Raw genomic sequence first — 16,114 nt, 5'->3', positions numbered from 1 at the left:
AAAGTATGCAAAACATATGCAAAAAGAAAGTATGAATTAAAAACTTACATGCATAATTGGCATTATATTAAAGTGTAATCTTGTAAAAGAAAGATTAAATTTGCTTTTCTTGAAAACTAAAAACAATTATATTCACTCATAGAACAAGCACTTCAAAAGACCATAATATTAGACAGAAACTCAAATTGAAAAATCACCCGCGAAGGTAAAAAACAATCCTTATTCGGCTGACGGCAAATTATTCTCCTGGGAATAGAGCCGCCAAATGATCAAATCAAAACATTGAGAAAGTGTGACGTCATAATTACTGCTTTCAGTTTGCGTGTTTTGAAAGTTTGATGTGTGTACTCCGTCTTCGTGGAATTTTTTTATGGCATGAAAACAGAATATGCAATGTCTTTAAGAACAAATTCCTAAAAGGCTTTTGTTGTTCTGTAAATATTTCTTTTTGGATTAAGAAATTTCATCTTTTATTGTTCTAATGATTATAATATTTATTTATAAGATGCTTTGTTGTCTTTTTAATCTTTGTGTAAACTTGCATATGTTTTGCATACATTCCAACTAAATCCAACCACGGCATTTTCGTTCCTGTATTTTTGCATACAATTCAAGATGGAGGACGGAAAGGCGAAAAGGTCTATACATCAAAGATGTCAACCCAAAAAAGATATAATTTCAAATTTAGACCTTACTTTTTCTAATCACAATGCCAGATTGAATAATATAATTAATAATGTGTAAAGTCCGTGTTACAGAGATGAAACATTCTCTTCGCATTTTTGAAAAATTTCTGAAAATAAAAAGTTCAACGCAGATGATGTTACATGATAACATTCCCCACTAACATTTTAAAACTCAGCCGGCATTTTCTCTTGTTTTCAAGGATTAACTCTCTGACAAAAAAAATCTAACAACACTTCTTTAAAGAAAATGCTGGGAAAGAAATCTCAATTTAAAAATCTTTTGATTTATACTTCTTCCATAATATTCTCAAAAATGTAAAAATTTTCAACTGTATGTTAAGACATGTTACACGATCACGTTTGGTAATATACATTTCCTAATTTCAGAAAAATTTCTAAAATATTGGCAAAAAAGTTGTCAAACTTGATAAGATTCCCATTTCCATACCGAGATTCCTTTGCCACTTTTCTAGCTGAAAAGGCCAGGACTTTGGGAAGCTTAAAAATAAGCTTCGTAAAGTTAAGCAGTTTCGTGAGTAAACACAAGATTTTCCGTACCTTTAGAAACAAACCCTTCCTAATCTCATGTCGAAATAATGGAAAGATTCCAGAAAAGTAACAAGAATCTTATACAAAATGACGGTAAAATTGCAATCATGTTCCTAAAGCATCCTTCTTGAAATTTATAAAGAAGACTTTTTGAAAAGATATTAAAGAAAAAATGACACATAAATTACTTCAGGGGAAGATTATTCAAATAAATTAAAATTTCGAATCTGAACAAAACTTGTACAAATTTTGGAGGTAATCCCCATTATAATCCCTAATTTACAAAAATGAGAAAATTTTATTTTTTAAGAAAAGCTACTTTCTAGACACAACCTTTTAACAGTCAAATGATTTGTAATTGAGTTATATTTTATGTCTCTGAAATGTATAGTTAAATATCATGGAAACAATAATTGCTTCTTCTGAGCTATAAAATGCAAGTTTGGATTCAATAAACTATGACACAATTTTAACTGACATTGCTTAGGTGAAATGTTCAAAGGAATATCAATAATTTCAAAATTGAGTGTGTAAACAAAGTGAAACAATATTGTGATTAACAAAAAAATAATTACACAAGAAGGATAAAAAAGAATATAATCTAACAAAATAACACAAATTATAAAACAGAATTGATTCTAAAATAAGTTTGTCATAATTTCCTTACTAAAACTAGATGAGGAAGACATTCTTGGTCGTCCCTGTGTAAAGCATCTCTTTTCACCCAATGATTGTTTTCACTTTTGCTGGTTTTAACAGAGAGATTCTACCAATCAATACAAAAATTATCAAATGCGTAACCAAAGTTTGAAGGATAATCTAAAAGTTTTTCAAGAACTCTTCAGCAGAAATACGAGCTCTTGCATTCAGAGCTAGTTTCATTTCACTGATCTCTTTGTCAATTTCCTCCATAAATTGAATGACAAAATCAACTAATTTATTCTTGTACATTTGCTCAGTATGGAAATTAGTGATTAAGAAGCTTATATCGTAGCCTTCAACTGGTTTTCTTCGAAGAACAAAAAAGTTCTCAGCTCGCAACATCATAAATCTCATGAATTTGTGGCATAGAATTTTTTCAATTTCATCAGCTTGTTTGACTGCAATACTAACACGGACAGAATTGATGGAACCTTCAATCAATACCTTCTCCTTTTCATTCCTGGCAATACATAGAGGTGCAAGTAAAAGCTCTTTGCTGCTGCGGACCTCAACTTCTGGTTTCACATGACGTTCTACAACTTGGGAAGCAAAATTCTCCAGGCACATTGCCGTTTCTAATGTGGAGCGAACTGCATTTAGGTATGGTCTAAGTGTAGCAGCCATGGCGAATATAATCAAAAGTATAAAAGAGCAACAAAATGTATCAAAAATGAATACTTAGGATCGACCAAGTTGACGGACGACTCTTTCAGTCTTTTGGCTTCGGCTGTTCTGTTTTCCCGATCTTCGGCTTCACCCTCCTTTCGGCTAACAAAATAAACACCGTACTGATCAAAATACGGGAAATTTGTATTTTACAGACCTTCAAATGTTTTAAAATATATTCATAATATACAATTTTCATAAACAATATAACATTTTTATGAATAGAAATATTATTTTTAAAGTAACTATACTATTTATTTTCACCTAAAAATGACAATAATTTTAAATTTAACTATATAATTTGGTCAGTACTATTCTTATTCGAACTCGTATGCCGGTAAACACGCTACTTGCTTCCCAGTCTTGCTGACACCACTTTCAATATTGTCGCCGCCATTGATTGCTCCACGTTCGAGTAGATTTTGCAGCATCGTTCGTTAGTAACGTCTTATTTTCTGATATCAGCATTTTATTATACAGATTGATTGATTCCTGCTACCTATCGAAAACGTGCATTTGAAAGGCTGACTGTAGCCTTTGAAAAAACAGAGTGCAATGCACTCGCACTGGTAATTCCTTGGAAATGACAACAGGAGGTTGTTTAGACGGATCATCACTTGCTCTGTCTCAAATCAGTTTTGCTGTCACAGAATTAACAAAGAAGAATTACAAGGATAATGTTCAAGAAATAAAGTTGGTAAGAATCAGATTTTTTTCTCTTATTAGTATAATTACTTTATATATACCGTTAGTATAACCAGACGGTGTCAATCTAATTAACAACTTACAAAAATTGCAATCGAACGTAATCCAATGCGATCGAATAACTGTGATGTGATTTCAATTGCCAATCGAACCAATCGAATTAATTGAATTTACTCGAATCCAATCGAATGATTGATTTTCGATGATTAGCCGAATACACCTTTCCCGTAATTCAAATTTCTCAGAAATGGCCCGGGAAAATGTGCGCTCCACCGTTGTGTATAAAATTGTTTGGGAGGTAAAAAACGCTTTTTTGCCTGCGAGGGGTTAGGGAAAGTGGGATTTGAGCCTCTAACTTTTGACAGCGATCTTCTTTTGGCAAAATATTTTCAGGGTGGTATAATATCATGAATAGATTGAACATACTAAAATTTGAGAGGATTTTGTTCGACAGAACTTAAGAAAAGCTCAAAAAACCAACTTTCCCTAAGGGCACGCAGGCAAAAACGGGTTTGTTTACCTCCAGAGACCAAACGGTGGAGAGCATCAAAATAATGCGCGCGCATTAGTTTTACGAATTACGGGAAAGGTGTATTGATTGAATGCCACTCGAATTCTAATCGAAACCGAAAAACATGCGAAATTTGATTGATTTCGATTGAGTTTGACGAGCTTCGATCACTGTTCGATCAACTTCGACCAGTCAGGACCACATTTCACTTTATCGATATTACGCAAACGGCAGTGTGCGCTAAATAATCTTGGTTTCGCTTTCGATTTCAAGCAAAGGTCTTAGCAACAGGGCGCGCGTACATAGCAACGGGGCTGGGTAGAAAAATCTAAACATAGAATTAAAAAAAATACCGATCATCGTATAGAGCACTAAAAAATACCCCCTTTCTATGTTTAGTTTGTTCTACCTTGGATTATAACTGAAAATATCTTCAAAAACACCTTCGTCCGCTATCAGCCGCGCGGTTATCTTTTCCCGCTTCAATTCTTAGATAATGAATAAGAGAGTCGGCTTAGCTAAGTCGTCGTGCTCGCGGGCGATAAATTTATGTTTACTTATCTTGTATATTTTAGTGGTATTTATCCAATGAAAAGGATGTTGACAAAATATGCACGGCGCTGACAAAATATGCACGGCATTGATTATGACATCATTAAATATGTCAATGTAGATTCAACGCCCGTTAAAAAAAATAATTCGTAGATAGTTCTTTATATCTTGAAATTTAGAAAAACGAGCCAAAAAAGGTCAAATTTAATATTTGTTTCCTATCTAGATTATATTAGCGTTAGAATACGGTAAATTTTCACGAAAAATATTTCGCGATGGCGGTACGCCCAATCGCGCCCACGGGAAAGTTCCAATTTTTAATTATCGGGAAATCGGGGAAACCGGTTCACCACGTTGATAAAAACGTACGGAATGAAACCTGACAGAAGCTTATCAACCAGATTTATTCAGATAAAGCTATAAGAGGTTCATTACTTGTGGATTTTAAAACCTACATAAGCAAAAACGAAAGTTGTTGGGAAAGAAAGAGTAAACGCAAGACAGAAGGTTTGGTTGTGTTGATCAGGTATGTTTTTATTCTATCCGAACTAATGTTAAAAAAGACCAAAGAGGTCCTGACTGACTTCGACTAGCGTTCTATCAACTTCGATTAACGTTCCATCAACGTCAATTAACGTTCCATCAACTCCGATTAGCGTTCCATCAACTTCGATTTATAAAAAAGTTTAAATTTTGCGTGGCTAAATTTGGAAAATTTTTTGTAACCACCACCATGAAATTCCCTTCCCGCCAAAAGAAGTTAGCTGAAGATTGTTTGCTTAATTGCTGGGGGGGGTACTTAGGCAAAAATGGGTGATGGGTATGTGCGGACGGTAAGGGTCGGTTTTTTCACTTTTCAAAGTCTCTCTAAGAGGGTAGCAAAAATCACAAAAATTCAGTCTCTCTAAGGGTCTGAAAATTCAAGATTTCTAGGAAATTTTTTTCATTCAGAGAGAAATCGAATGCCAATCGAACATAAATGGAATCAATCGAATGCCAATCAAACATAATTCGAATTAATCGAACATAAATCGAATTAATCGAATGCCAATCGAGCATAAATCGAATTGATCGAACATTAAACTAATCGAATCAATCGAAAAGTATATGCAATCGAAGCTAATCGAAACTAATTGAATGTCAATTGAACACCAATCGAACAGTAATCGAATCCAATCAAAAAAAAGATGTGAAATTCGATTGGCGTTCGATCAATTTGGCTAATCGAAAATCACGAAACTGAAATCGAAAAGCCACAGCATTTCCCTGGATAAAAATTCTGGTCACGTGACCATCCGTGATTTTAGACCAATGAAAACCCTTCATTTCCCCGGATTAAAGTTGTGTCTTTCGTGAGAAATAGCTAGAAAAAGAGAGAAAAACCGGGGGTCAAATTAAATTTTTCTCCCTTCTTGCAGCAAACATAAAAGACTTTAAGAGGCCATTTATTTAAGAAAGGGTTGTTATATCATAAATAAATTATGTAAGTAAGTGATATTTCAAGTAACAAGTTCATTAACAATTTTATTTTGAAGTTTGTTTTTAAAAACAAAACCCCCATGCTAGACAGTTAGTCACACTAGGAAATCAAGCTTTCAGAAAAAACAACATCAGTTATCTACAGGATGTATTTGCAACAACAAGGATGAGAGTTAACTGAATCAAGTTCAAGTTCCCAAGGCAAAGATTAATTAAAACTTGTAAACTTAAAATGATATGTGTATATCAACCAACCAAATTTTGTCATTCAATTCCCGAGACAGCACTTCGATATTTAAGGTCTTGAGGTTGGTTTGGGAATCGTTTTATTTTGAAATGCAATCTTCAATTCAGATGAATACTTTATTTATTTGGATTCATGAAAGGTTCGACAATCGAATTGCAATTATTCGATTGTGTTCAATTGCATTCAATTGATTCGGCATTCGATTCGTTCGATTGACACCGTCTGGTTATAATTACTTTATACCTACACTGTCAACTCTTCTGACTTGGGACGATTGGTCGAAACATGGGACTGGAAATTTGTTTTGATAAATCCACCAAGTTTATCAATCATACTTCTTCGTTCCTCTTAAGAGTTTACAGACACTCGCGTGTGTTGCACGATCTCATGGTACCTCTTTGTGGCTTCTGCTTAAACAGCTCATCCAACTCGTTGAGTCCGATGCTTCAACATTTCCTTATAATCTCTTAACTTTAATCTCTTAGTCTTAAGTCTTACACTTTCCAAGCTTGGAAACACTTATCACCCCCTTTAATTTTTAGCCCTTTGACTTTTAGAATGATTTTAATATTTATTGATATTTATGAATAAAATTATTTTATTAAACAATTTATATGTAGCGAAAATGGGCCTTCGGGCTTAATGCTACTTAAATAGATAGATATATAGATAGAGAGGCTGTTGGAGTCAGCTTGCCTAAGGGTGAAATAGTGGGCAAGCAGTGGTTCGTCCGGAACAGCTATGAGGAAGGTGTCTAAGTGTTTTTTGAATACTTCTTTGGTGCAGTTTGTCAAATCTGTCAAATCTCTTATTGGTGTGGGAAGGGTGTTGAACAAACGAGGGTCCTTTTAGGACCTCCCCTCCAGATATTTTTGTGTTTAATATTGAGCTTTTAAATTGCAAATTCTCCCCAATCTCTGACTTTTGTGGTAGGAAATGCCTCCTTTTCTTTTGTCATAATTAAAATTGGGACATTGCCTTCAATGACGTTCCAGGTGTAAATTATTTGATAGCGCTCTCTTCGTCTTTCAAGGATATTCAGTTTTACTGATTTTAGTTTTTCCCAATAATTAAGATGTCTGAGGGATGGAATTCCATGTAAAAACGATTTTTGAACTTCTTTACATCATCAAACATCAGCTCAACTTGCTGGGGGAATGACCGCCCCTAGCATGGCGCTGCACTGACACACCAGGCTCTGGAAAGTACAGAGCACTAAATATCCAGTGTCAAATGAGTTTTTTCCCCTGGTCAATCCAAAAAACCAGAAACGTTGTGAATAAATCCATTGTGTCCGGTGTGTGTTGAAACTCTAAAGGAAAAAGTCAGGTGTTTGTCCAGTGTCAAGCATTTGGTAATGGTGTCACCCACGCAGAAATTAGACGCTGGTAATTTGTTCATTTTATTGAGGCAGTGGGCGGTGGACTCTTTTCTCCAATCAACGGCAGCCATTTTAAAGGAAACAAAAAGATTAAAGCTTTCTCTGCCTTTCATTGATGCAAAAAGTCAAATGTGAATACCGTCAACGGCTGTAACTTGGGACAATTGGTCTAAAAATGGGATTGTTGATATATGGTCTGTATTTTCACTTTACTGTTATTAAATCACTTTGACAACAAATTTTCCTTGATGCTTCCACCAAGTTTATCAATCAAACTTTCACCATCACCTAATCACAACCAGATGTATTTTTAAAGCATTTTAAAAGTACATAATTTGAAGAATTTATTTAACAATTTAATCACACACACACTGCTCACATCTTGACGCCATTTTTTTTTTTTTTCTCTAGACACTTTTTTCCAGCGTGCGCGATTCATTGACATGTCAAAGTTACAAAATTTCAATAACAAATCTCGCAATTTTCCGCGACAGAAGAACAAAATTTTATTATGAATGTGCGCAGTCACATTTATGCGTTTTCTCATCGCAAAGATTTGTTCCTTTTGTTTGCAGTGTGAAAGCCTATCTGGTGAGAGTAGGGTATTCACATTATTTGCTATCTATGATTTGTGGTTATGTTAATTAATGACATTGGAGGTTCGGTGAAATGGTGGTAGAATTGCCGTCCCATGTTTTGTCAGATAGTCCCAAGTTAAGAGCAGTTGACGGTAGATATCATACAATGATTCTGGAAAAATAGAGGTTAATCTTGGTGCTGTTTGAAAATGCAAGAACAGAGTGAGGGCAATTTAAAAAAATTTCAAAATGAACTGAGGGTCTAGATTCCAAGATTGCCAGAGAAAGTCACACGATTCGGCAATAATTATATAAGAAAGTCTCTCAATTTATCACTAAGGGCATAGTGCGGATCCTTTAAAAATGTCTATCCCCCAAGAATTTTGGACAAAAATAGCTAACAAATATATGTGAAATATCTTTAGAGAGAGAGCGAAATAATAAACTTCTTTCTTCTTTTTGACTCAAATTAATCTAACAGAAAACTTCCTTTCATGAAGACCAAATTTCATAACAGTGCTTGAAAATAATCTACAATATATATGTAACCCCCCCCTTTTTAAACTATCTCCCCTTCCTTGCTATCCCCCTTTTTTTTGAAAATTTCTGATCCCCTTTTCTTCATTTTTTTGGAAGGTGTTATCCCCCTTAAGAAGGGGGGGGGGGTCCGAACTATGTAAGAGCTGCCACAATGAATGTCTTATTTTCACAAATTGACATTTTTTGTGATATGTACAGTAGGTTGTAGAAGTCTAAACAATCAGAAAATACCAAAAATTCTGATAAATTTCATGAGAATACTGTAGATAAAATGGGTTTCAAGATAAATCCATATACATTGATTTGAGGCAATAATTTGAAGAAAATTTTTAAAGCTCGCAATTTATTATGCAAAAAAAGATCGTTTTTGTTGTTTTCTAATTGAAATTTGATAGGTTGATGATACAGTCATTGAAATAAGTGATAGAAAGTGATTGCTATTTTTTGGTAAGCGTGATTTTGCATCCTAAAATGGATCAAGTTTCCAATTTTTAGCTTGTAAGCAATCCAAAAACACATCGCAAATTGCAAAATGCAATACGCTAATTAGGCCATAATTTTAGAAAGGCAGGGCAGCGTCCGTTGGTGGCCAAAAAGGGCACTTTTTCTTGTGATTTTATACTAAAAAGGCTGGGTTTACCAAAACTTTAGTGTTTTTAGGAGGGGCAGCGTCCGGTGACCAGATGCTAAACATAAAAAATGGTCTGCTAATTCAATCCTTGTGATATTTGACATTTTTGATCAATTTCTAAAGAGTTGGTAAATGTGTTAAATAAATTTTTTCAATGTCATTACTAACATTAGGCACGTAAAATTAGCAGTCAGGACTGATCAAGAGCATCTAGGGACTGATCAAGTTTCGACTATCCAATATTATACTTTTTGACCGTCCTATCTGGTCTTAATAAGGCACATTTGAAACTAAACCTGGTAAAATTCCAGATTTGATTCGTTATGTGGCCCTCAAAACTCATCTAGTTTTCAAGGTTTGAATTATAATAGCTTCGCACTTTTCAAATTGCAAAGAGAAAAATATTTTTTAGATTAAAAATTAGAAAAAAATGCAAAGCATTTATTTGAATACACTCAGTTGTACTTACTCACAAATTCCATTGCAGAACTCTAATCTTTTGAAAATATCTAAATAATTTTTCCCCGTTGGTTTTTATAAGAATGGTGATTTGGTTTGCTCATTTTGGGCAAAGCACTTCAAATTTATAATATTCAATTATAGTGCATTTTGATCATGTTCACCAATCTGTCAATTTCCTTTGATTCGTTTTGGTTGGCTCCATCAGATTCCATTTGTTTGAGCACTTCTTAATGCAGAAACAGCAAAGTTCTTCAACAATTTGACAATCTATGAACGTTATTTTGTTGTGATTGGCTGACGTGTTAAATCATGTGGAGTAGTTCTTTACAACTCTTTCCCTCTTAATGTCTACCACTTTGGTGTGTATCACAATTTTCTATGAAAGAAAGAAATAAATATCTGAATTAGAAGACCTTGCCTTAAAAAACCATAGCCTAAGTTGGAATTGTATTTTTTCATTTACAGCTTATACAAAGATACGGACCAGAAGCTGAACGACATTTGTTCCGTTGTTTACTTTCGTACATTGACTTCAACAGTGACAATCCTGTGAATCGTGATATTTTACAAGTAAGTAACACTGTGACATTGAATGATTTACAAAGTGAATTGTTTGAAAAAATTAATTTCTTTGTTTATAGCGAAAGGACAGGGAGCAGGGTTGCTCACTTGTTCGTTTAAAGAAACTAAATTGAAATCTAAATGGTTATTATTTGAAAGGTTTTTTAAAGCTCATTGTCTGTCAGGCCTTTCAAATGACTCATGATTTAAGTCAAATCAAATTTAGTTGTGAATTTAGATCCTGTGTTTTTCTATTTTACCACTTGAGTATCTAAAAGTATATAAAAAACCTTGAAATGACCCTCAGTCCTACAAAGCGGATCTCGAATCTTAAATTTTGGTCAAAAATATTTAAAACCTTCAATATGAAGGAAGATTCCATAGAATATAAATACAATTTTCATATTTTAGGTACAGTTACTCATTGAAGAGTGCAAGGAATTAATTTGTAAACCAAATTTTGTATCCATTCTTTGCTACGCTTTAGAAAGACCTGAAGCATTACAGAAGGTAAATTTATTCTGTTTTATTTCCAATAAATGAGCAGCCAGGAACTATGTTCTTTTTTTTAAACACTGCCAAAAAGTGCAAATGTTATAACTAAAGTTGTTTGAATTTACTTTCTTTCAGTCTGTCAAGCCAACGCTTCAATTTCTTTCTCAATTTTGCAAATCTCTGAAGTTTACAAAAGTTCAAGAGGTAAGCTGTTACTTCCTAATATTGTTCAAGTGAAGTTTCTAATTTTGTCTTGTCATCACTTTCGTAGTGTTCATCATTTGGAAAGTAAGAAAGTGAAGCCAAGATATTTGATTCACACTAAAACATTCCAAAGCTCACCCAAAAATCAAACACAGTAAATTAATACGTTTTCTGTTAGATTAATATTTTTCTTGGCTATTATAGGTTGTTATTGGCATTGGTTTGTTAAGCTCATCAGATATTGCATTCAAGTCGATTGGTGAGAAACACTATTTGTTGTAACGGGACTTTTATTTTTTAATGTAGCAGCAAAATATTAATAGTCTTTTAAAAATTGCTTTTAAAAATATTACTAAACACTGCAGGACTCTAGTTTAGACAGTTAGTACCTTTCTGCCGTTCTGCCTTAAAATTGTTAATGCAAAAATGCGTTAATTAATTTTAATTATTCGTTAACATTATTTCAATGACTTCTTCCAATTCAAGCCCTCTCTCATTATGTAAATAGAGAGGAAAGGCAGAAAGTCAGCTGTCTAAATTAGGTCTTACCCCTATCAGGCAATTATCATTGTCTCAGTTTTGAATCAACAAGCTCAGCTAGTGGCAAAAACAAATACAAATTTATAGTTTTAATATAATACGTCTCTTTCTATTCCCAGCTGAAACATTCATTAAACAGAAACTTCCTGAATTGTTGGCATTGTTTATTGAATCAGGTAGGTCAAGCTGATTTAATTACTAACTGTTGTAAGTCCTTGTTTTAGCAAGCAACAAATCAAACATGTTTGTAAATTTTCCTTCAGCATTTTGTGTCTGAAACATTTAAAAAAAATTAAATCAAAACCTCTTCATTTTTAAGAAAATTAAATGAAAAAAAAATTCATTTTCTAAACTCTACTATAGGCAAGTTTGCCTGTTATTAAAAATTCTGAGCAAAATTTGTCAGCTGGTCAATCACAAACTTTCATAAGCATGTCTGTTCAAGTGGTAATTTATGTGTGATATATTTTTTCAGGCTCAATCAAGTTAGTAGATACCCCTCTTGAAGTTCTTCACACATTGGTATCCTACATCCTTGGCATCCCAAAGGAAGAGAAAGTTTTGACTGAAAACCAATTGGAATCTTTCTTCACACTACTGAGAAAGGAATTCCCAAAAGAGAAAGTTCCATTCTTGCTCAGCCCTTTGATTTATTCAAAGAAGCAACAGCTTAAAGACACACAATTTCTTATTGATATTGACACTGGTATATCAGTAGAATTAACCAAGGTTAGTTCTTGTCTAAATTTTCCCCTGATAGACTTTTTTCTTTTCTAAATACTTAAAAGAGTCTAAATAATATATTATTGACTTATTTGGTTTATTCTCAACTACCCTTAATTTTTATTTTAATCTGCCGTTTGTTGTTATATTTGGCTTCCTTTTCCTCCTTAGAAAAGTTTTACCTATAGCTCCTGAGGTGTCTTAATTTTCAGGCCTAGGGAAAGGTAATTAGGCAGATAATTTAAGCACCAACTAAGAAATGGTTTGATTGACTAAAAAAACACTGTTTCCTGGTTTGGGAAAACTCCAATATTCAAAGTTAAGCCTAGCACAGTTCACATTTTGACTATTCCTACAACTATTAATTTGTCAATTTCAGATGGAGGGAGGACTTCCAGAGAAAATGCAAGAACTTGGCTATGTTTGTATAGCAACACGTGAAGATTGCAGAGATTTGTTATTAAACTTTGGTTTATCAAATGTCACACCCGCAGTCATTGCTAGAGTTCTTGGTAAGTTAAGTCTGTCAATACTTTCAAAAATAAAGATGTTGGTAAATAGAATAGTTTGTTGATACATGTCCTATTTCAAGGTTTGGTAACTTGGTATTAAAAAGTTATTTTTCGTTCAGGCTATACCAGTGCCTCTTTAGAGTATGAGCAGGTATGAGATATCTTTCATGTTTCTTTTAGGCGTGTTCATCAAAACCCTTGCTGGGCTTGAAGGAAGCCAGGTAAATTGTTTTTGTTGCTCTTTTTAAAATTTGGAATTTAATAAATTACAATAGAGAGGCGGTTTTAAAACTTTGTTTGTGTATTCGGCATTTAAAGTTGATACTTTTTTTTAACCGTCCTCTCCCAGTATCTTTCTAAAGTTTAATTTCACTTATTTATGTAATTAAACTGAACGATTTTAAACTTTCCTTTAGCCACCAAAGCCTGATCAACCAGTTCCTCAAACTTGGAACGTAGAAGTATTCCTTGATGTTTTGAAAGAGAATGTACCAACATTGAATTGGGTGCAAGTTATCCAAGAGCTAGATCATCCAGGATTCCTCATTAAAGATCCAAAAGGACTTCACCTCATCAGATTCTCTTATTTGAAATCTGCACCAAATACTGGTTTTCCAATTCAACACATTTACAGAAAATGGAAGAATGCCTTAGGACAGGTAAGGGGAATATTTTAGAAATAATTTGAGGTGTAAATCTTAGAATAAATATCATTTGCATCCAGGCCGAACTGGTCATTGGCCATTGCAACTCAATGCCTTTAGAAATAATTGACCTTGCAACTTTTTCTTGAAATTGGTATTTCCATAGCAAACCATACAGATAAGTATGTTTTCCCAAAGTTGGCAATACCAGTTGGCAAGAAGAACATTTATGGACATGCGATACTCCTAAGAATCTTTTCTCTAGCTCTGCAGCTCTCTCAAAATCACTATATATAATTGAGAAATTTTGCTTTACTTTAGCTATCATGGATAGAGACAGCTTTATTTAATCCTGATGCTTTCTGCTTTGGCGACTTCCCATGTCATCCTGTAGTCTATGACATCCTCAAATCACCACCAGATGAAACAAATAGAGAAATCAGAACCTGGTAAGAGAATTGGTCAAAGCTGTAAAGCCTTCTAAATTAAGTTTTTGTTTTGTTTGTGCTGGAGCTTTTATTATAATTTTTGAGATTTTTAAACTGATTTAAAAGAGTTTTACATTAATACAATAATGACCGTTTCTTTCGGGCTGTACCAATAAATATTGCCCAAGGTCAAGTAACAACCAAGCTTGCGAGAAAAAAGCGGTCATTACTGTATTTGTTAACCGTTTCCTTTAGCTTTGATTGATTTTTTGTGTTTTATCCAGAAAAAATAGCGAAAAACAAGCGAAAAGTGAGCAAAAATTGTTCTAATTTCTGACTTTGAAAATTGAAAATTAGACAAATGATATCAACGAAGTGTTCATTTTCCTTTGAAAAAACTGACGTCACAATGAATTTTCCTAATGACGGGCAATTCTGTGCAGTGTAGGCCCATCGTCATGCGAAAAGAACCAATTGCATTGCGTAAAAAGCTGTGTAGCTCGTTTCGAAGAAGTAACCGGTTAACAATGGAGGGTAATGCTAAGTACAGAAATAATATCACAGTTGATAGAACTTGATGGTCGGTGAGTTTTTAAAAAGTAAACAAAACCTTAAAATCAAATAAGAGCATATCATTTCTTTATTTTGTTTATTCATTTTTTTCAAGGCGATCACTTGACCTAGTGGAAATCCTATTACACCTGTCAGAAGCTGTGAATTATGAAAGTGTTTTGAAACTGTTTTCATGGCCAGTTAAAAATTGTCCAGACATCTTGATCCTGGCATTGTTGCAATTACAGGTTTGTCATTTAATGTTATTCACAATTAATTTTAAAGCTAATAGGAAACTCCACTTCATTACTGTCCAACTGTATTTAACCTTCTAAATTAGATTAAACTTAAGGACCCTTTGGACGATAATATGCTCAAGTTAACAGAGAATTTCTATTATTTGAATGCTCACATCGTGAGTGTTGTTTTTTTTAACAGGATGCTCATTTAGGTTATCTTAATCTTGAAGATATTTGAATTCCCTGGATATTAGATATCCTCAACAGCAGAGTAGAATTATCTAATTGAAAAATCACAATTTTTATGATAATGTACCGTAAATATTTTTCTCCTTTTCAGTCAACATGGCATACTTTACGTAATGATCTCGTGTCCATGTTAATGCCCATCTTTTTAATGAATCATCCAAACTCAATGAGCGTTCTCCATTATGCATGGCATGGCCAGGTAATGATTGTGGTTTGTTGATATTATCTTACTTCTTCTGGTATTGTACAATGAAACATTACGTCAACAGGACTAAAACTATCAGTTTTGCATTTTTGCTGACAGCGCAATTATTTGTTTACATATTTACCTGTTACCTCGTTGTTTGCCAGGGAAAAGAATTATAAGGGAAGTGAATGAAATGAATGAATTTTGTCACATTCTTCTTGAATAACCAATTTTTTTATACTCCTTTCTCTGAAAAGATCCTTAGTCCTTTTTTTGCAATAATCACCCTTCTAAAACAAAGGCAACAAAAAACTTTCTTGTATTCTTTGTCTTCCACAAATACAAAACATCTGACTTCTCTACAAAAAGAATCGTCATTTCCCTTACATCTTCAAGTGATAATATAAAGAGAAAATATTCTTCATGTATCTTAATGTATTTTAGGGTCAATCTTTGACGATTCGACAACTTGTTGTACAATCCATGTCAGATTGGTATGTCAAAGCAGATAAACTTGGAGATCAAGTGGAGCAGCAAACCAGATTGTCAAGAATCTTAGATGTGGCTCAAGACCTAAAGGTAACATATAAACTTTCTATATATTGCAGGATCTTAATTTATCTGGATATGGTATCAAAAGAAAAACGTTCTCAATTCTTTATCCAGAATCAAAATCAAAAGCATAATTACCTTCATTTTCTCGTGTCCTAAAATGCTGTAAATGATGAAACCAAGTTTAAACAAGACGTGCTCAGGTGTAATTTTGTGGGTTTTTTTTCAATGCCAGTACATAGGCTCCTTTTTTCTAGTTTTCGGTTTTGTTGTGATTCAATTCGAAGACCTGGAGCTATCAGGTTCCTTTATAAGCCAATTTCGGTCAACTAAATATGATCTTCAATCTTTACTACAGGCTTTATCAATGCTGTTGAATTCAATGCCATTTGCATTCGTCATCGATTTAGCCGCACTAGCATCTCGAAGGGAATACTTGAAGCTGGACAAATGGCTCACCGACAAACTGAGGGAACACCAGGTATTTTATCTTTTTTTTTTATCTTTATCTGACACTGTGTTTTACCGATTTTACTAAA

At 33.7% G+C, this 16,114-nt stretch overlaps 2 protein-coding genes across 2 annotated transcripts in view; one reads left to right on the top strand and one right to left on the bottom strand.

Moving 5' to 3' along the window:
• Positions 1 to 1,419: 1,419 nt before the first annotated feature.
• On the bottom strand, positions 1,420 to 2,701 carry LOC136817692 (actin-related protein 2/3 complex subunit 4). Its single transcript, XM_067074007.1, has one exon. It carries the CDS (start codon positions 2,559 to 2,561, stop codon positions 2,055 to 2,057), a length of 507 nt encoding a protein of 168 aa, XP_066930108.1. The 5' UTR covers positions 2,562 to 2,701; the 3' UTR covers positions 1,420 to 2,054.
• A 267-nt stretch (positions 2,702 to 2,968) lies between these two features.
• The window catches only part of LOC136817745 (CCR4-NOT transcription complex subunit 1-like), a 39,656-nt gene continuing 26,510 nt past the window's right edge, over positions 2,969 to 16,114 (top strand). The window contains exons 1-15 of the mRNA XM_067074058.1: positions 2,969 to 3,300; positions 10,155 to 10,259; positions 10,662 to 10,760; positions 10,881 to 10,949; positions 11,154 to 11,208; positions 11,609 to 11,665; positions 11,965 to 12,218; positions 12,592 to 12,724; positions 12,905 to 12,945; positions 13,141 to 13,383; positions 13,690 to 13,817; positions 14,464 to 14,596; positions 14,928 to 15,035; positions 15,468 to 15,602; positions 15,934 to 16,056. Of these exons, the coding sequence (XP_066930159.1) occupies positions 3,187 to 3,300; positions 10,155 to 10,259; positions 10,662 to 10,760; positions 10,881 to 10,949; positions 11,154 to 11,208; positions 11,609 to 11,665; positions 11,965 to 12,218; positions 12,592 to 12,724; positions 12,905 to 12,945; positions 13,141 to 13,383; positions 13,690 to 13,817; positions 14,464 to 14,596; positions 14,928 to 15,035; positions 15,468 to 15,602; positions 15,934 to 16,056 (1,797 nt within the window). The 5' untranslated portion in view covers positions 2,969 to 3,186. The remainder of the gene's footprint in view (positions 3,301 to 10,154; positions 10,260 to 10,661; positions 10,761 to 10,880; positions 10,950 to 11,153; positions 11,209 to 11,608; positions 11,666 to 11,964; positions 12,219 to 12,591; positions 12,725 to 12,904; positions 12,946 to 13,140; positions 13,384 to 13,689; positions 13,818 to 14,463; positions 14,597 to 14,927; positions 15,036 to 15,467; positions 15,603 to 15,933; positions 16,057 to 16,114) is intronic.

This window comes from Clytia hemisphaerica, unplaced genomic scaffold (assembly GCF_902728285.1).
Source record: "Clytia hemisphaerica strain Z4C2 unplaced genomic scaffold, Clytia hemisphaerica genome assembly, whole genome shotgun sequence".
Lineage (NCBI taxonomy): Eukaryota > Metazoa > Cnidaria > Hydrozoa > Leptothecata > Clytiidae > Clytia > Clytia hemisphaerica.
Note: the sequence above shows the minus strand (reverse complement) of the source record. Positions and strands in the feature narration are given on the sequence as shown.